Raw genomic sequence first — 19695 nt, 5'->3', positions numbered from 1 at the left:
GAGGAGATGGGGAGGCGATGAGAAGAAGCCCAGTTGAAGGCAGGTTTTAAAAAAGAAAAAAAATAGATACATAGATGCCAGTGGGGAGAAGCCAGTGGAAACTGAAAGGCTGAAGACAGAAAAGTGAGGTGGCCGGTAGCAGAAATGGAGTGAAGTCCCTGAGTTGATTACTGAATATTATAGGGCATTGGTTGGAAGAGTCGCTTCCCTCCCAAACGTGAGAATGGTGAGAACGATAGATGGGGATGCAGATCAGCTCCCAAGTTTCTGGGCAGCATGTTGGGGATGGTAGAGTCTGTGGTACCAAGGAGTAACGCAGAGTGGTGCGGTGAGTACTGGGCTCTGTGGATAAGGTTTGAAATACTGTCTCAAGAGATGACAAGATTGAACAGCTTTGTGATCTTATCTCGGCTGCCAGAATATAAGCTTGGAGAAAGCTGGGCCCTTAGATTTGATAGTAACTGTGTTCACCAAGTGAGTGTAACAGAAGAACAAAGAGATCAAACCAAGAGTTTATTCTGTGAATTATGAGAAATTACAGACTCCAAGTGTAATTCTAGGGAGTCTTTTTCTAATAGTTGTGCACAATATAGACTTGAGGGGGAGGGTAGAATGGGGGTGTGTGAAGGGCCAGTCGTGAGATGATTTTTGAGGTGATAATGGCCTAACACTGAGTGTGACTATTGAAAATAGTAATATAGACCTTTTTAATGTCAGTGTCTTTTCAGTTCCCAAAGCAAATGTGTGCTTTTTCCTAACTGATATATATCTGGATATAATAAACGGACTTCGGACACCTCTGGGGAAATTTTAAGAGTAGAATAACCTAATGTGTACTTAAAGCTACTGTCCTGATAGTATTCATTCTAAAATGTTAAGTTTCCCATAAAAATTCAGAATTCAAGTTCACACCTTGAATTGGATTCTGAGATGAGTGAAAAAAAGGTCAGTTTGTCAGCTTCTCCCGTTTTGTCATCTGTCCTCAAAAATGACTGAATATACATGTACTTTTTCCATTCAGAATTCTGGTTTTCACTCAGGTATATAACTGATGGGCAATTGTAACTAATAGTATACTTCTTTAACTACCTAAAACTGAGACTAACCACACATTCTTCTCTGTTCCTGCTAGTGAACACTTTACCACATTTTTGGAGACCTAACTCAAGATGTTCTTTTCAATTTGTATGGTTGAGGCAACCCTCGGCATAGAATATTTTTAAACACTTAAAAACAAAATTTAGGGTTAAGGGTCTCTTCGTGTGCCGTTTTCAGCATCATAATTATTATCTAATGGAAGCATGGAGTAGATGATTTTCCAAATTTCATTTTGATAGAAAGGTGTTTCCAGATAATTCCACCACCTTAATCTAGTTGGCTACAAGCATTCCAAAGGTGTGTTCCGTGACGCACTAGTCCACCAAGACGTTCTGGATGCAAGGGGATCTGTGGTCTGATAACACTGGGAAACGTTCGGTTCTCTTTCCTGTGCTCCCTGAGTCACAGTGCTCCATTTGCATGTTAAGCCACAGTCTTCAAGCGTCACACTCCACAGGACACAGTTCGGGGAATATAATCAGGAAACACGGCTCTACATGGTTTCCTGCTAGTTTCTCTATACTCACTGTTGTGTTCCCAGGAAGAATGCAATGACTGTAAAAATACAAGTTAATTTATGTACTAGATTTGTTCTTGTACATAAATTGTTAGAGTAATTAAAATTAAATTGTTAAGTGCTTTGTTAAGATTCACCATTAAATGAACACTGTGGTAAATACTCCAAAATGATCATGTTTTGATCAGTCTATTTTGTAAGTTCTTTTTTGTATATTAGATTTTATTTCTCAGTGAGTTAAGGAAGGAAGAGCTGCAGTCAATTCAGCTGGTTTTCCTCCCTGTATGATAAACCATGAGAAAATATTATATGAATTCAGGAAAACATATGAGATCAGTGTCTCCTCAAGTCTTAACTAATCCACAGTCTTAATTTGATCAGAACTGGATGAAACAAAGACAGATATTTTAATGTAAAGAAATTAATAAATGCATCGACCTATTCCCTTTTACATGGGCTTCATATGACCACTTGCTACCTGCCAGTGCTGTAAGCGAAACTGTGAAACTGTGACCCAGTAATTTAAAATATTCTAATGAAGTCAAGAATTTCTAATAAAAATCCTTTCTGTTTACAGTTGGGTTTTCTGCCCATCATTGTAATTTTCTCAGGAACTGAGTACAGAGAAGAGTTTTAGGTTTTGAAGAGTTTCTAACTCTTGCCATAAATACTATTATTAAAATATAAAACAGCTGTTTGATAATCCCTTGTCTTGATATATTTTCCTAGAATTTTTCTTGCATATTTTATATCCCATTGCTTTGTCAACCATTACTGACTTTTCCAGGATTTTCTGCTTTATTTACTAATTACCCCACATCTTTCATGAAAAACTATTCAATTTATTCAACAAATATTGTATATATTTCTTTTGACTGACCAGGCATTGTTAGACATTAGAATCAAAAAAGAACTCAGGGAACTTGTCAAAAAATATTTCAAGCTGTTTCTTCAGTTTGGCAGCGTAATTAGCATAATGCCAAGAAAGCTGACTTGTCGCTTCTCCGCGCTGGTGGCTGCGTAGTGCAGCTCTGGTAGCTTTCCAAATGGGGGCATCTGGCCCCGGGCCTGCTTTGTCACTAGTTTTGTTGGAACGTTGTCATGGTCATTCACTTATATGATGTCTGTCGCTCTTTTTATGCCACAGAAGCTGACCTGAGTAGTTGCAACTGAGAGCATGAAGCACGCAGAGCCTAAAATATTCATTATCTGGCCCTTTGCATAGAAAGTTTGCCGACTCCTGTTTATTTCAATGCAATTTTCACATGGTATGACTAGGGGAAAACAGTCATTGGACTTTTTTCAGTAGATTAAGATTACTATATCCAGTTCATCCCAACACCCCATCCACTCCCCCCCGTTGTCCACCCCCTCCTCCCACACAATACATTTCTCACATGTGGTTGTTCCGTTTTGATTTATCTCTGTGGGACCAGACCTGTCTTTATCCAGCAGAGTGGTGCTGGGGGAGCCACGAGTGCCAGTGTGATTCTGTTTTGTAAATCTTTATTCTCTCCCTTCAGCCTCCAGACCTGCTCTGTCTATCTGAGGTAAGTTCAAGGGTCACCCTTCTCTTCCTTAACCAGCTGCTACCACCTGTTAGAAAGAGATTGACTTCAGTGCTTCACACCCTAAATTCCTTCCTCAACTGTTGTCTTCTCCCCTTCGCTATCCCTTTTTTCTTCTCTCAGGAATTCAGAATTCTTAGTTCAGCTCTCCTGGCTACCATATTTCTCTCATTTTTCCTGTGTGGTAAATAGTTTTCTTTGTAGTGAAGCTGAGTATTCTGTGATTATCATAATGTTAAGCCTACTGAATTCACCTATTGTTTAATTCAAAAAAAAAAAAAAAAACCAAAAAACAAAAAGGCAGAGTAGGGGTCTGAATGATACCATCCTTCCAGGTTTTTTTTTCTTCCTTGTTTTTGTTTAATTTTAAACAAGACTTTGGCTTCTTTTTTCTCCCCCAATTCCAATTCCAGGCAACCTGGAAAATTTGTTTACTTCTTTGTTTCTGTATTATATAAAAATAGCTAGATTTTAGAAGCCTATGTCTATAGACCCCACTAATTTATTCTTTCAGAAATATTTGTCTCCTGTATGCCAATAGTATAGCGTGCTAGACATAGGGGAAATAATGGGGGACAAAACTAGAAGGCATTCCATTCATGGTTCAGGTTTATTTGGAGGGGCAGACACTGAGAAAACAATTACACAAATCTTACAAGTTCTTAGTAGGTGGTCCTATGAGGATTCTTTATAGGGAGAGCTTATCAAGTCAGGGAAGTGAGGGCAGACTTCTCGGAGGACATGGCGTTGAGCTGAGCTGTGAAGGGTGAGTAGGAATCAGCTAGGCCGAGCGGCAGAGAACTGGGAGGAGAGGAATGACTTCTCAGGAGGAAAGAACTGAATGTGAAAAAACCCACGAGGTCCAGTGTTCTTGGCGGGTAAGACGGGTAAGACGTGACTGGTGTGTCTGAAGTCGAGAGAGAAGGGAGAGCATGATGTCAGGTGCGATGAAGACTGAAGAGTGAGTGAAGGCAAGAACGTGCAGGTTCTCCAGAGCCATGTGTGTGGACTGTCAGTGGCTAATTTCACCCCTCGTGTGGCAGTACCAGCACCTGTCCGAGGCATGCTTAACGCCTCAGCTGCTAGCTCTGCATTCTTTCCGGTGGGAACACAAATTATATCCAGTCCTACATGGCCTCTGGGTATTCTCCACCTGGTCCTTTTCACAGCCTTGGGAAACATTCGTGTACTGATCAGTGTTTATCTCCAGACTTCAGGGGTCGCTGGAGCTGGCTCTCTCTGCAGTGCTCTCTCCTGTATATCGCCCCACACATTCTAGTCACCTTGGACTCCCTCACCTCTAAACTCTGTCTTCTTGGGAAGATTTCCAAGTTCTCTTTGGGTTCCCCCCTATATACAGCCCAGAAAGTCTCCAGGCAGTAAGCCAGAGCAAATGTTAGAGCTTACTTCCTTTGTTTCCCCTTTTTCAGAGTTCACTGCCATCCTGCATTCCTGTCATCCATTATCTTAGAAACATTGTTTCATATATTTTGTGTTTATTTTTTAAGTCATTAAAAGTGAGAGGGCAAACTCATTTTATTACTTCATCATGACTAGAAGCAAACATCCCAGATTTATTTGTTTAACAAATATTTATCCAGTTGCTGTATGCTGTGTGCTGGAAATAAACAAGACCAACAAGAATCTGTACTCTTCATCAAGCTTGTATTTTAGTGGGAGGGCGTAAGTAGAAAACATCAGGTGAACTCTGTGTTCATGAAATTGGATGCTATGAGGATTTCTAGGGGAGCTACGTTGGGCTGAGTGCTCGGGAAGGTACCTCGGCCATCGCTGATGACTGACGCTGCATCTGGACGAGAGCCAAGGAGAGGTTGTGGAACAGGAAGGAAAGACCTGGGACTCAACCCTGAGAATCCCAGCATGTGTCAGCCAGGTAGAGCGGGAGGCCTTGCAGTGACAGGAGGAAGCCGAGGAGAATCAGTACTGTGTTTTGTCTTAGAAGCCAGAAACAAGAGTGAGTCTCAGACAAGAGGGTATCTTACTCTGCTCAGGCTGCTGCAACATAGGCTGCATGGCTTAAACAACAGAAGTGAGTTGTCTCGCGGTTCTGGAGGCTGGAAAGCCCACGATCGAGCGCTAGAGGGCCCCGTTCCTGGCGAGAGCTCTCTTCCTGGCTTGCAGGCCGCTTTCCTGTTCTCTGGTGTCTCCTCCTCTCATAGGGACACCAATCCTATTGGATTATGCCCCTGCCTTATGACTTCATGTTACCTTAAGTACCTCCTAAAGGCCCTGTATCTCTCACTATGGGGGTTAGGGCTTCAACGTGTCAGTCTGGGCCAGGTGGGGAGGTAGGCAATCCAGTCCATAGCAGAGGAAATGGCCAACAGTGTTGAATGCTGTTAGGATAAAGAAGTTGAAAACTAAAGATCATTCATTCAACTTACCATTTCATGAATGACTTTAGTAAGGGCTGTGGAGTAAAGGCCTGGAAGCTAGACTGGAGCAGGTTGAAGAATAAAAGGTATGGAAAATAGTGATAGCACGTCTAGGACAACTTGTTAAAGCAATCTAGCTCTAAAATATTAACCTGATGAAACAAAAGATTGAGTGAAGCCTTGTTTTTTAAGGAATGAGGGACCTTGCACTTGTGTAAACATTGTGGTGAGGACACAGTTGAGAAGAGATGGTCTGTCATTTATCTATTGCCACAACAGTGCTACGCTACAAACACCCAGAAGCAGTAGCATTTCTTTCACTCATGAGTCAGTGATTGGCAAATAAGGCCAGAAGACTCTCTGGGTCTTGGCTGGGCCCCCTCGCGTGTCCTGAGGTTGGCTGGCTGTCAGGTGGGACCGCTCAGCCCTGCTGCGTGTGTCTCAGATCCTTCCCGCAAGCCAGCCCCAGCACGTTCTCGTGGCTGCAGCAGGTGTGCGTGTGAGCATAAATCCCGAGCAGCTTCTCAGCTTCAGGTCGCATCGTTTCGCTAGGATGCCGTTAGCCAGAGCGCATCCCACAGGTGAGGCAGTGAGAGGGCGCTGTAAAATGTTAGGGCAAAGAGAGTGAATACAGTGGTGGGTGAAGAGCTGGGGCTGTTAATGCACTTAATCTGCCACAGATGGTATATTAAAAAAAAAGGAAGGAGGGCAACAGGATTGTACTTTTTTTTATTTTTAAACTATAATAGCTTTATTTTTACTTATTTTTTTGTTTGTTTTTTTAACATTTTTTATTGATTTATAATCATTTTACAATGTTGTGTCAAATTCCAGTGTTCAGCACAATTTTTCAGTTATTCATGGACATATACACACTCATTGTCACATTTTTTTCTCTGTGAGTTATCATAACATTTTGTGTATATTTCCCTGTGCTATACAGTGTAGTCTATTCTACAATTTTGAAATCCCAGTCTATCCCTTCCCACCCTCCACCCCCCTGGTAATCACAAGTCTGTATTCTCTGTCTGTGAGTCTATTTCTGTCCTTTATTTACGCTTTGTTTTTGTTTGTTTGTTTGTTTTTGTTTTTGTTTTTTAGATTCCACATATGAGCGATCTCATATGGTATTTTTCTTTCTCTTTCTGGCTTACTTCACTTAGAATGACATTCTCCAGGATTGTTGATGCTGATCACTGATAAGTTCCTGAAAAGAGAGATGGGAACAGATCCAGAAACACTGGTTTAAATCATACCAGGTTCTGCAATATTTTCTAGTTAGCTAGTTGGCATTATCTTAGACTAACAACTTGCTAATTGCTTTTAATTTCATATTAATGTAGTACTGAAATTTTCTATTTTTATAAAAATATCAATCACATTTATGTATTTATTGAATAATTGAATACCTGTTATATTTAAGATACTGCTTTAGGCGCAGTTGTGTTACCCCAAGTTTATATACAAGTTCATTAAGAAATTCAGGGAAAGCTTTTGTCCCTAATCGGCCAAGGATCTCATCTAAATCACATAGCAGTGCAAACTGTGGTCATTGGCTCCTGAAAAGAATTGGCTTTGTGCCCTTGATCTGACTATAATTTTCTTCATTCTATTCAACTAAAAATGTCAGTAGCTATCCCATTTCTCAGTACAAACTATTCTTTCCATTCTAGATGTTTTCTCTCGAGTTCCTGATTATCACAGTTTGCTCTCTAATAATCATGGTAACACTTGGTTTGCACCAGTGTGCTAATCTTTTACTGAAAAAGTAATTTTCCTAAAATTGGTTGCAGTAAATTGCAAATCTAGGATTCTAATCCAAGAGTATCAGATTTCAAAGTCTTGCTCTTAACCACTAGGCGGTTCTGCTCCTCCAGATAAATATACTGAATCATCAAAAGCAAGTCAGGAAAAATATCTGACTTAAAATCTCCCACTTAAGATTCTTCCAAGGCCTTTAAATTCATCAGTATCCTACCAAAGGGAAATTTTGCTCTTGAGATAAATTTGTCTTTTTAAAAACCCCAAAACCTGTACAACCTAACTCTTACAGAATTTGCCACCAAGATGAAGAATTTATTTCCTCACATTAGATCTCACGGTTAACTGGTAGACCATGTTCTCCTGGCTACATGCTGTGGCTCTTTTACATTTGACCCCCTTTAAGCCTGGAGATTCAAAATTAACTGTTGCATTACTTACCTGTCTACACAAATTATAGGAACAAACTAATTTGGTGAACATTGCATAAGCAAATATCTGCCATTGTTTATCCCCACATGTGAACCTTTTGATTTTAATTCTTGTTATTAGTACTAATATTAGCTTAGGTTTATTGACTCCTTACTGCGTGTCCAAACAGGCATTTTACATGCATTCTCTATGCTTTATTTACATAAAGTCATTTAGTAATCGCATTTCCCTTAAGATGTGGGTATTATATCTTCACTCCCCAGTTAAATTGAAGCTTAGAGGCTAAAGAATGTACACTCAGCAGGTGATTCGATTCAGGCTCCGAACTCCGAACTCCAAACTCAGGCTCTAGGAAGTCTCCCTCTGACCCAGTTTACTAAAATCCTCATCCCTAAAGACCTATTTCAAATGTTTTCCCCCCAGTTTCCCCACTGCTGGGATTAATCTATCCCTTCTCTGTAATTCCTCCAGCCTTAGTTATTCCTTTTATTTATATTTACTGCATGCTGCTTTTAATTCTGGTAACTTACAAATACTTTTCTCTCTGCCTCCTCACCAATCTGCAAAACCCTGGCGTGTCGCAACTACTTTATAAGTGGTATTTTCCGACCTGTCTTGATCATGCTAAAGTGTGTTTCCCGCAACGTGGCTAACTTAAAGTTTATTGTCTGTATGACAGAAATGAACCATCACATACCTCCAGTAATAAATAAAACAAGTTTAAATTATTAGAGTTGAATATATAAAAATCATTTTTGTTAAAATTAGAATTATCAGTAATCATTCAAATCACAAACGATAATTGTCTTTCCATGACCCACAGAAGATTTTTATCTTTTATACTTTCCAAATGCACATATTCTGTAAGATTCCGTTCAGGTGGTGGAGAGGGGCTCTGTCTTGGGGTGTGTGAAATTACTGAAGCATTGAAAACAGGCTTAGATGTCTACACAATGCCCTTGTTCAGCCCTCACCTACCATCTAGGCTCCTGACTGGACAGAGACAGAGAGGCCTTACTTGGGATAAGTACCCCTCTCCTAGCTTCTTCCCCCTTCACCAAACTGCGCGGTGTTAAACTGAACCTTCGCGTTTGTAACTCCATATGGTTTCTAAAGCACGTTAATTGACTCTTGTTAGATCATCAGAAACACGTAAGTTAATCGGGAGATGTCATTTTTTTTCTTACAGACGAAGAAAATGAGGCTGAAGGAGGCTAAGGTTACTTGTCCAAGGTCGTAAGGCTGATTGTTAATATTGTCAGAACTGGAACCCAGGTCCCTACATTCTTTCCCCCAACTCGTTTCTCCCCAAAGTGCCGCTGTGTGCACTGCTGCTGAGCTTTCGTAAGAATCCTTGATAGAGATTTATAAAGCCACTTTATCAGAGGATTCAAATGCTGCTAATTCAGCTTTCTAATCATGATGTAAAGCAGCGAAGCCATGAAATAAAACTGATAAACCTGATAATAGAAAATTTTAAATGGATTCACGACAAAATCACTGTAAGCAGATACAGTGAACTAGGCAGGGTGAGGAGGGGAGTGGGATTGTAACTCACATAGACCACAGGATTAATCTTAAGTGCATATCAATGAGAAAAAGACCATCTCAACTGGCAAAGAACGACGAAAAGGAAATACAAATGGCTTCTAAGATATGAAAACAAGTTTAACCTTACTCAGAAGAAAAATGCAAATTAAACAATAGCATACCATTTTTTTAAGCTTCCATAAATTTTATTATATATTGTACGAGTGTGAGGGAAGGGAGATACATTCATACATCGTTAGAGTGTAAAATGGTACACAGTCTATGAAGGAAATTTTGGAAGGAAGATGTACTTGCACACATACTTGAAGAGACACATAAGAATATTCAATACATTGGTATTTTAAGCAAAAGATTGGAATAGCCCAAAAGTTTATCAGTCGAAGACTGGCAAAGTCAATGATAACATATGCATAGAATGGAATCCTCTGTAGCTAAAGAATCAAGTATTCATTGTACAAGTACGAAACACTCCAAAATATACAAGTGAGATATGGAACGGTATACAGAATTGTGTAGGGGAAAAGGAGGTATTTGAAACACAGATATATATATCAATGTAAAGGGACTATCTCGAAGAATTGCTCCTAGAAGAAGGACTCGGAGCACTGAGAGACTTCATTGTATAACATTTTGTAATGATTGATCTTTTAATTTTGCAGACTTATTACCATTGTTTAAAAAATCCATCAAGAAAACTTGAGAAATATTTATTAATCTTTCACTTGGTACAAATATATAATTATATGACAGGTGTCTAGCATTAAACTTAACAAGTTTGGTCAAAATTTTAATTTCCAGATATAAAGGGGTATTTGTTCAAAATTCCTCTAGGTTGCAAATTCTTTGAAAGCATGGACTGTATCTTTCTCATCTTTGTAACCCAAAAGTGCTTTCTGATGGGTACTCAATAAATGTTAAATAATTTGGTGTAGAAAATGGAAATGAAAAGTGCTCTGGTAAGTAGTAGATTATAATTAGGGATCCAAGTTCTTGTATTTGTCCACATACGTGTGGTTAGGACGCTCTGAGAAAGAGCAGCTTATTTAAGTCTATTTCCCTCTACCTTAGCTTCCCTATCTTTTAAAAAGCAGTAGGGAGTGACTAGAAAGTTCCCTCTAATGCTACTCCAGTGCCTCTGGTTCTCGCACTTCGAGAGAGCTCCATTCTGTTCTCAGGGTTCTGTAGATCAGAAGTGCCCAGACTTCAATACCAACTAGTTGTCTTTTTGTAGATATATATTTATGAGGGAGTAAACATGTTAGTCTGTTTATTGGTACTAACGTTTAACTCTTTTTCTTAACTGGTATTTTCTTCCGATGCATGTCGTTTTGTGCATCCCTGGAGTCTGTGTTCCTAAATTTAGAGCACACCCTCTGGAAAAGTCACTTTAAAAAATTGTCTTTAAAGTACTGAAAAGAACAATAATGTAGTTATTGAGTATTATTCTCTGATGAATACACTTTTGTCAATCAGAGAGCAAACAGAAAACAGTTATTTTTATCACCATGATTTGTTGTTCCATGCCATCATTTCTTATTTTGGAGTTTGACACCTGTTAGTTATCTACCGAGCTATCTCAATTAATTTCATTGTATTTTTATAGTTTGCCTTAGGGTTTCTCGAAGAAGTATACAAACTTTTTTGTTTTGAAAATACAAATAATAAAAATACGAAGACTAGCAGTTCCTTGGAGGAAGAAAAACATTAATGTTATTAATTGTATCTCAAGGTTTGGGCTTTTTTTAAGTGATTACTTTTTTTTTTAATGTGAATTTGTTTTATTGAGTTATCGTCCGTTTATACTGTTGTGAAGTTTACTTTTTGATGAGTAATCTTATAAGCTACCTGTCGTTTTATTTCCTATCTGTTTACAAAAGTTGAAATCATGTCATTTCAGTAGAACTGGGATGGTTTGTCTGCAGAGGACTCAGTGAAAAACATGATAGTTGCTAACAGGGTAATGTTCGATCTTGTAAAGTGGCTTAACAGGTTAAATCTCTCTGGGTTATTGAATGGCAAGTGAGTCAGTTGCTTGAAGTTGCAAGGAGGGATCAGGAGAATGCTACTACTTAAGTCTGGATGCTGCTGTCATTTACCAGCTCGAACAAGTTGCTTAAAAACTACCCAGCTCAGCTTCCTCTTTACTAATGGGAAGAATCGTTGACCTGTGGTTGGAGAAAGCTTAGGAAGGATGCAGCCCAACCAATCAGTTAAGTGTCAAATGAGCTAATGTATAGCAAGCTATTAAATGGTTTCTAACCATAAGGATTCACACTGGAAAATGTGAAATGAGTATCATCAGTATTACTTAAGATGGGATTACGTGTGCATTGCACGTGGTGGCTCGCTGCCCTGTGGACTCTGTGATTCTAGAGGAGGTTCTCAGAGAGCTGGTAGACAGGCATAAGGGGAAGAGCAAGGACTGTGTTCCAGTTCCAGCCCCGTGTCTTGACTTCATTTGTACTTCAACTCTCTGCGACTCACTTTTATCGTTTCTTATGCGCTTAAGCATGCCAACCTTGCTTGGTTGTTACGATGTTTAAGTAAGATAAGACATGTAATGTGCCTAGAATATAGTCGGCATTCAATAAATTGCTTCTTGTCTTGAAGTGACTCTGATCCTGGCTGGTTAAAGGAAAAGTTAAAAGAGTTTAATCCAGCCAAGCTCAGTAGGTAAGATATGCTTTCTGATGTACACTGATAAAAGCCATACATGCTGTTTCTGTCCTGTGGTATCTGAGTGGCCTCACCATTATCTGTATTGTATTCAGTTCAGTGAGGCAGGAGCTAAAAACAACAAACTCTTGTACTTTCAGGATCATAAATGCTGTATCTACTCTAATATTTTGAGGTCCAAGCACTAGAACTGAATTTTCTTTTACAAGGTTGATAATTTCTTTGAAATTAAAGTAAAACTAAAGTGATTTACACTTTTTTTTTTCCAGCATGCTACAAGTGAAAACTGATGAGAAACTGAATTTGTCTGATGGGAATACAGCAAGTTGCCCTTTGAGCCCCGTTAAGATGTGCCTTAATCGTCCCACTGAATGGAATCTGAATTTGACAGCAGCATCTCTAGCGAGCTGTACAGTCCAAAACCAAAATCTCAAACGTGAAGAGAAATAGATTGCAGTTCTTCTTGCACTGTCCTTACTCTGTATGCCAATATTCTTTCTGCTGATAAGCATTCATCATTGATTTTGAAAGATTTCTAATCCTGTGATTTGTCTATATATTAAATCATTAGCATTAATCATTTTGATTATATTCTTTGTACTTTTTTTTTTTTACATGTTTTACACCAGACCATTGTGGAATTTTGCAGAACAAATGGATTTTGATGTTTCTCTTTTTAACAGTATTTTGTGAATTTTTTACGCCGTAAGTTGAAATAATTTTCCCTAGTTTTCCGTGCCCAAAGCTTAATATATAACGCATTGTGAGATATAGAAGGCTAGCAGTGTGAGGATTTGTGACGATAACCTGGCCCATGAGCAGTCGTGTAACAGGTGGATACCAACTACCTCGAAGCAAATTGGTCAAAGGCAAAGGTATCTCTTTGAAGTGTAACTCTTTCAAAGTTATATATGTATAGAAAGATTGATCATAGTTTATCATGAAGTAGCATGTTGCCATTCATGTGAAAATCTGAGCTCATCAGTTATTTGTTTTTAAACCTGCAGTCTGTGGGCTTTAAGAGCAATGGCACAATTGCATGTTTACTATTCAGCAAATCTGTGCCTCTTTTACAGACAAGAATGCTGTTTGGTTTCTGTAAATTATCAGTTTTGAGTGAAAAATGGTAAATGGATTTATATATATTGATTTTATTGTATTTTAGCCATTTATTTTAAAGTGTAAAGGGATGTCTTAAAATCAGGATAATATTCCTTAATAGTGCAAAAGCATAGCTTCATCATTAGCTTATGTGATTGTGTCTAAAACTTGAATAGTAAGAATACTCAAAGTTTGGTGCTTAAATTTATTTTTCCTGTGCCAGAGAAAGAATGCTCTGGTATGGTGTTCCATGTAAGTATGTAAGAACCTGGCTCCTTCCCCTCAGATAGCCTGGCTGTGGGTTAAATGGGATTTAGTTCGCTGTGTTTCTGAAGACTTTTACTTATGGCACATTTTGTGTACCTTGAAAGTCCTTATTTCTCCTTACCTGCCCCAGCCCCCAAATTATTTTTACAAAGACAGGGATTTAACAAAAAAAGACTTACATAAGGAATTTGAAGCACAGGAAAAGACACAGAGCCAACAGAATGAAAAACAATCATCTATTTTCCATTGTTTTATATCACCACATCTGCCTTTTCCTTTTTGCTTAATAAGCATTCTTACTTTGTAGCCTTCAGACTCCTTTTGTATTTCTAAGTTTTATAAAGCACATATACGTATGTAATGTAGCAATTTGGTTCAAAAAAGCACAGCAATCTTACTTTGGCTCCATCTTAGAATATCACCTTAAATAAATGGCCTCTGGTCAATAAACCTAAAAAAGCACAATTACTATTAAAACAGATCCAATGTTAGGGTATTTCTATTCTGTATAATAAAGAGAAAGACGATTATCAGAGGGATAATAAAAGGTGTTTTGTTGGGTGTTGTAGAAGGAAAGAGGACTGATTTCCCACAGCGTAGGTTTCCTAAGTCAGGCAAGTGCCGATTTCAGAAAGTGGACAGTAAAGAAATAGTGCTCATAAATTAGTATGTAGTGGGCTTCCTGCCACATCTTTTCCCAGTTTTTTTATTATCTACAATAAATATTTTATGCCAAAAACATAGAAAACTCCATGATTAATATGTAAATATGAACATCTCTGTAGCCCAGGAAACAACGTAAGCAAAGTAGGGCTCTCATACGCAGCTATTTTAGGAAAAAAAATTACCCATGCAGGTAGCATTACCAAAATGTTTTTAGTGTCAGAATCACAAAATTATCAAAATGGTACCTATTGAACTCGGATGCTGGATACCTTGGTTCATTATACTGGTCTTTTCCTGGAAGTAAGCTCCTTTCTAGCCAGTTTGTGGTACTTCATTTTACTCTTAAGGTGTTGTAAAATGTGTTCCGAGATGTTTTTAATCTGTGTGGGATCTGCCACATCTAAGTTAAAACCTTGTCAAATGCAAGCCCCCAGCTAGTTACACTTAAAACTTGTCCGTAACTCCATGATTTTAAGGCATCGCCTGGGAAGGCTGGTTGAAAAGCAGGGTGCTGGCCCGCCGCAGACTGATTCACGCCGGGACTGACGCAGACAGCCTGCGGAGCACTGACAGATGCTGTCTTAATGCTTCAGTACAGGCCAAGGGACATGGAATCACCCAGCAGGAAGAGCTCTACAAGACATCAGACTTTTTCTAATTTTCATACAAGGGTAACTTTATTAAAGCAAACAACTGAACATAATTTTAAAGGACATTTTTCAAAGGAGTCCACCTCCATCATCTCTTCTAACTTTCATCTTCACTGAGGAATTGTGCAAGGTTAAGTTTACTTTTTTCTAGTGCTGCTGTTTTGGCTCGTCTTGGTAATCTCATCTTCATTTCTGATTCTGGCTCTGGAACTTCATGATCACTAAACAGATGTTGAAAATACACCAATTTAAATACAAGCTTTAAAACCAGTTTATTTATAAATAAAACTGTTTTTGTTTCTGACTGTCTATCAGTGTATGATTGATATCCCGATTCCACTAAGCTTAAAACTAAAATCTTAAAACCAAACAAACCTGACTGGCTATCCAGCAAAGTGAGTCATGGAGAATCTAGCTAATTTCGTTTTGTATCTACTGGAACCTGGTGTTATACAGAAAAAAAAGACAAAAATCCAAACTTCTATAAGGAAGCTTACAAACAAATAAGGACCATAACAACTACCCAAGAGTTTTGGGGGGAACTCAAGAAGTGGGAAAAAAAAGTTCTGTTTATTTAAGCAATAAATTCCTAAAACACTGTAAATAGCAAGTTTCCCCAAAAGGTATTTTAAATTTAGTCAAAACTTAAAATTATATACTAAAAATATATATACTGTACCAATGAATGAATGAATGAATACCAGACAGCTGTAACCATTCAGCTTCCTACAGGAGCTTATTGGCAGAAACCAAAAATAACACTATACTACTAATATTGTCCAAATTACAGGCAGAATTATTCTACCATTATACATGTAGAGAACCCAAATCTAAACCTCAGTAATTTGCTAATTCAAGATCAGAGAAATCACACATACATTACCTTGTAACTAGAGGAATATATGGAAAAACAATTTGGAAGAAGGTATTACAAAAATGACTACCTAGTACTAAAGGCCATGCCCATGGACAGGAAAAGCACACAAGCCGTAAGAAGTCAAGTGCTCCAGGGCACGTTATCTAGAAAGCTCTCACCGTTGTCACAGATTATCTTGTTGCATATGGAGCTGCTCTCTTTCACAGTTAAAGCAAACTACAATTTTTTTTTACTTCTATATAAATTAAAAAAACATATCCTACACATGCATGGCATACCTTTCAGAGTCAGCCTCAGCAGTCTGACGTCTCCTGTTCATTCTAGCTGAAGCTGTCACTTTTCTCCGTCCTTAAAGACAATATAATTCATTATCAAACTGTATTATCAGTTGCTCATTTAAAAATCTATTTTCTGTGCTACTCAAATCCTTTATTTTCCCTCTTCAACACATTTCCTTCTATTTCCTCGCCACCTTTATATAAATTATTAACACCACAGAGAAAACGAACCCAAGTAAGATTAAAATTTTACTAATTTCTTTTGTAAGCTCTGATAATAGGCAAAGGAGTATATGGAAACTGAGTTATAAGGAGGCAAATTTTTGTTAATTTGGGGGAAAGGAGCATGTGAAAAACATGTTAAAGAAAGTACCTCTATGACACAAACTGTATGAAGAAACCAATGAAAATTAATGTTAGATGTGTTAACCCTGCAAAACAGGTCCTAAAGAAACAGAACTTTAATCAGTAAGGTAATGACTTGTAAAATATTCAAACATATACATGGTCAATATAAATGTATGTTCTAAAACACTTCAGTATAAAGATTAAAGCCTTTATATACTGGAGGGGTTACAAAAATTCTACTTGCTAGAAATTTAAAAGGGTAAGAAGCAAAGTTTGGCCCGTGATGCTCCTCATTTATGAGAAATAAAACAGCACATATAATTAAAGTCTGAGCTACTAAAAAAAAAAGTGGAATTCTCTTGGTATATCTGACTAAAAGCAATCTGATCAAAACCAAATTATTCAGTATGATCATTTGGTTGAAATTTATATACCCTATTCAGGTGACACTTTTTGTTTTCTTCCAACTTTGCATATTTGCTTGTAAACTTCTAAGACAGTTATCCCCAGGAAAACATTAAACAATGTGGGACTAAACAACATGGGATGAATGTGGAACAATATCCAGCAATTAGCATTTAAATAACTGATTGGCTACAAAACAGTATTATGGCCAGATTCCATCTAGGAAAAAATTATGTCTCCAGAGAAAAGAGCCTCAAAAATATTTTTTCAAGAAGTAAAATAATGGCTCATGGGTGGAATTACTCGCATTCTTTATATTAGTCTCCTTGGGTGTATATTCTGATTCTCCTGTAATATGCATGCATTGTTTTGTAATAAGAAAACAATAAAACAATAAAAAGATCTTAAATTTCAGACATTTTTCTAAGTCTAGTGATCTCCTAAAATCAACATTTATTCCAACAAATCTCCTATTGTTGGATATCCCTTGGGAAATAAATTACGCTGGGAAAAAGGAAAACAGAAGCCCGGAAAAATACTAGGAGGGCAAAAGAGACAAAAAATGCTTAATCATCTGCAGGACAGAACAGAAGTAAGTGATAATATATAAAATTATCATTGATCATTTGATAATAACAATCTTAATTTAACACTAATCTTCCTTTGCAACATGATCTTTTGCATCATATTTCTTTCAGTCAAAAGCACTTGGAGCAACACTGATATTACTGTCTTTTAGACGCAAAGCAAAACCTAGTATCAGCTAAAACAAATCAAAAAGAAAGTTAAGGACACCTAAGACATCACAAAATCTTTATCCCTAAGGAAACAAAGTATTTCATTGGAAAACAAAACTGAACAGTTTTATTAGAAAGTTAGTCAATTCATACGCTACCTCTGTTAGTCTTTTGCTGAGTGGATTTCGTTCGGGTTGTTTTTACATCCTTAACAGGAGTTATATATACTTCTTTATTCTTTTCTATTAAAGGAAATAGCATAACAATGTAAATTAAAAATAGCTTCGTGAAATATTTTAAGTGATCAATTTTTCATAAAACAAATGACAACCAGTCCCAATACTAGCTATTGAAAATTTTTCATAAATCCATGTTCCAAAATATGTGCACACTGGACAATAAGCACGCAAAACTCCTAAGAACACAGTATGCATGGTCATGTGGTAAGAAATGTACCCAAAAAACTATAAAAGTATAATAAACACTTATCAGTAATATACTTTCCCAGGGGGTTAATTAGAAAAACTTCTTTCATTTCTGATATCCAATCACATGTAGAGGAGGAACACAGTGTGTCTCAGTAAAGATGAAAAGGACAGTCTCACAAACACTCGGGTCACCATGCTGTCACCACCTTCACTGTGAAAAGCAGCCGTAGGTGCGCCGTCACCCTGCGCTGCTACCACCTGGTCACCATGCTCTTTATTTTCCTTTTCTAACTGAATCTTGATTTTCTCCAAAGCTCTCAGACACGTTCTATCTTTTACTTGCTGTAATAGAAAACATTTTTTTAATGCAGCATTTTCTAATCTTCTTTCAAAAAAGCTATATACTGATAAAGATGTTTAAAAATATTCTAAAAGTTCTAGTAAATTTATGAAGGAAATATTTACCTCAAATGAGCAAAGTCACAATGTGCTAATATATGTATAAATATTAATAAAACTATGTAAACTCTACTTTGATAAAAATATACACACATTAAGAGGAACTAGAAACTACTTGCCTCCAGAATCTCATTCAACAGAACCAGAAGATCTTTAGCAAGATGGCTACTGAGTTCTAAAGAACTCAAGGCTTTCGTATAGACTCGAATTTCTGGTGAATATGGACACGTTAGAATCTCATTGCAAATTTTTATAGCCAGGTTGTCATGCACGGTTAAGGCCTAGAAAATCAAGAGAAAAATCCTTGTAAATTGAAATGATATGATTCCAATACAGCTTACACATCAGACATTTCCAACTATCTTGCCATAGTTCCAAATACATAATGTCTAAAACCAAATTAACATATTCCTCCCCAAACACGTTCCCCTTCTTGTAGCAGATGCTGTGGTACAGGGCCTAGGTCCACCCCCTTTACTACTGGACCATTCATTCTCCAGGCTACAGAGTTTTGGAGGCTAGAGTTCCCAGATACAGAACTGATCCAGGCTGAGGACAATGATCTTGCTCTGTGCAAGGTCACACCTCCTCCCCAAGGGTTAGTCCACATTCAGCAACTGGTAGATACACAGGTACAACAGCCTAGCCCTTTCTCAACTCTGGACAAAGCAAAGGACTGTCCCAATTTCAGAACATCCTGTGAGATGAGCTAGAACCTTAAGACTACATGACAGTTCAACTTCTTCCTCTGCCCAACCTGTTTCCTCCACTCCTACAAGACGCTGATCATGAGCATATGCCCTAATGTCCACAGCTTCTCTGAGGTCTTCTGTCACCCACACTTAGGACCTCAGAGTTATCTTGGATTCCTCCATCTCCCTTGCCTCACAAAGCTCTATCTTCTAGGCTTTTGTACCCGCAACTTTTTTCTATGTCAATTTCTGCTATTTTTTCTTTCTGCTTTCACTACTACTTCCTTTTACTCTTTTTCTGTAAATGTTTATCTCCTAATTATACAGATTTTTAACTGCTTTATTTATTAATATTCTCTTTCTATTCCTCTTACCAAATCACCTCACCTAATAACACTGACCACCAAATCAACCTTCCTAATAAGTAACTTTCATTCCATTAACCCTTTCATATACACCATGCAAACAGGATCAACTCCAAATTCCCTATCCTAATGTTCTGCCCTAAGAGCCCATTCAGGATCCTCAGCTGGAATGATTTTTCCCGTAGTTCCCCAACATGACTTGGACAACCAGCTACATTTAATCACCTTTACTAAAAGTCTTTTTCTCTCTTCAAATCACTCCCCAAATCCCAACAAGGCCTAAGTAAATTTTACTGGGTGAGTTTTAGAACTAATAATGCTGTACTCATCACCCCTCCCACGTGAACCCTGCCATCTTCTGGAGTGCTAAAGTGCTTTGTAGCTGTATCACTGACCCTTACTGTATTTTGCTTTAATATCATT

General features: G+C 37.9%; 2 protein-coding genes across 10 annotated transcripts in view; one reads left to right on the top strand and one right to left on the bottom strand.

The window, feature by feature from the left end:
- The window catches only part of LCORL (ligand dependent nuclear receptor corepressor like), a 154319-nt gene extending 139327 nt beyond the window's left edge, over positions 1-14992 (top strand). For 6 of the 8 annotated variants that reach the window (XM_032494566.1, XM_032494561.1, XM_032494607.1 and 3 more), the window contains one exon: positions 12269-12423. In XM_032494566.1, the coding sequence (XP_032350457.1) occupies positions 12269-12282 (14 nt within the window). In that variant the 3' untranslated portion in view covers positions 12283-12423. Of the gene's footprint in view, positions 1-12268 lie in introns of all 8 variants that reach the window. The other 2 variants (XM_032494593.1, XM_032494580.1) reach the window with 2 other exon arrangements.
- NCAPG (non-SMC condensin I complex subunit G) overlaps positions 14683-19695 on the bottom strand; it is a 36877-nt gene continuing 31864 nt past the window's right edge. For both annotated transcript variants that reach the window (XM_014566119.2, XM_014566120.2), the window contains 5 exons: positions 18335-18496; positions 17963-18098; positions 17487-17570; positions 15839-15908; positions 14683-14904 (listed from right to left, as the gene is read on the bottom strand). In XM_014566119.2, coding sequence (XP_014421605.1) covers positions 14781-14904; positions 15839-15908; positions 17487-17570; positions 17963-18098; positions 18335-18496 — 576 coding nt within the window. In that variant the 3' untranslated portion in view covers positions 14683-14780. The remainder of the gene's footprint in view (positions 14905-15838; positions 15909-17486; positions 17571-17962; positions 18099-18334; positions 18497-19695) is intronic.

The sequence above is a fragment of the Camelus ferus genome, chromosome 2 (assembly GCF_009834535.1).
Source record: "Camelus ferus isolate YT-003-E chromosome 2, BCGSAC_Cfer_1.0, whole genome shotgun sequence".
NCBI classification, from domain to species: Eukaryota; Metazoa; Chordata; class Mammalia; order Artiodactyla; family Camelidae; genus Camelus; species Camelus ferus.
Note: the sequence above shows the minus strand (reverse complement) of the source record. Positions and strands in the feature narration are given on the sequence as shown.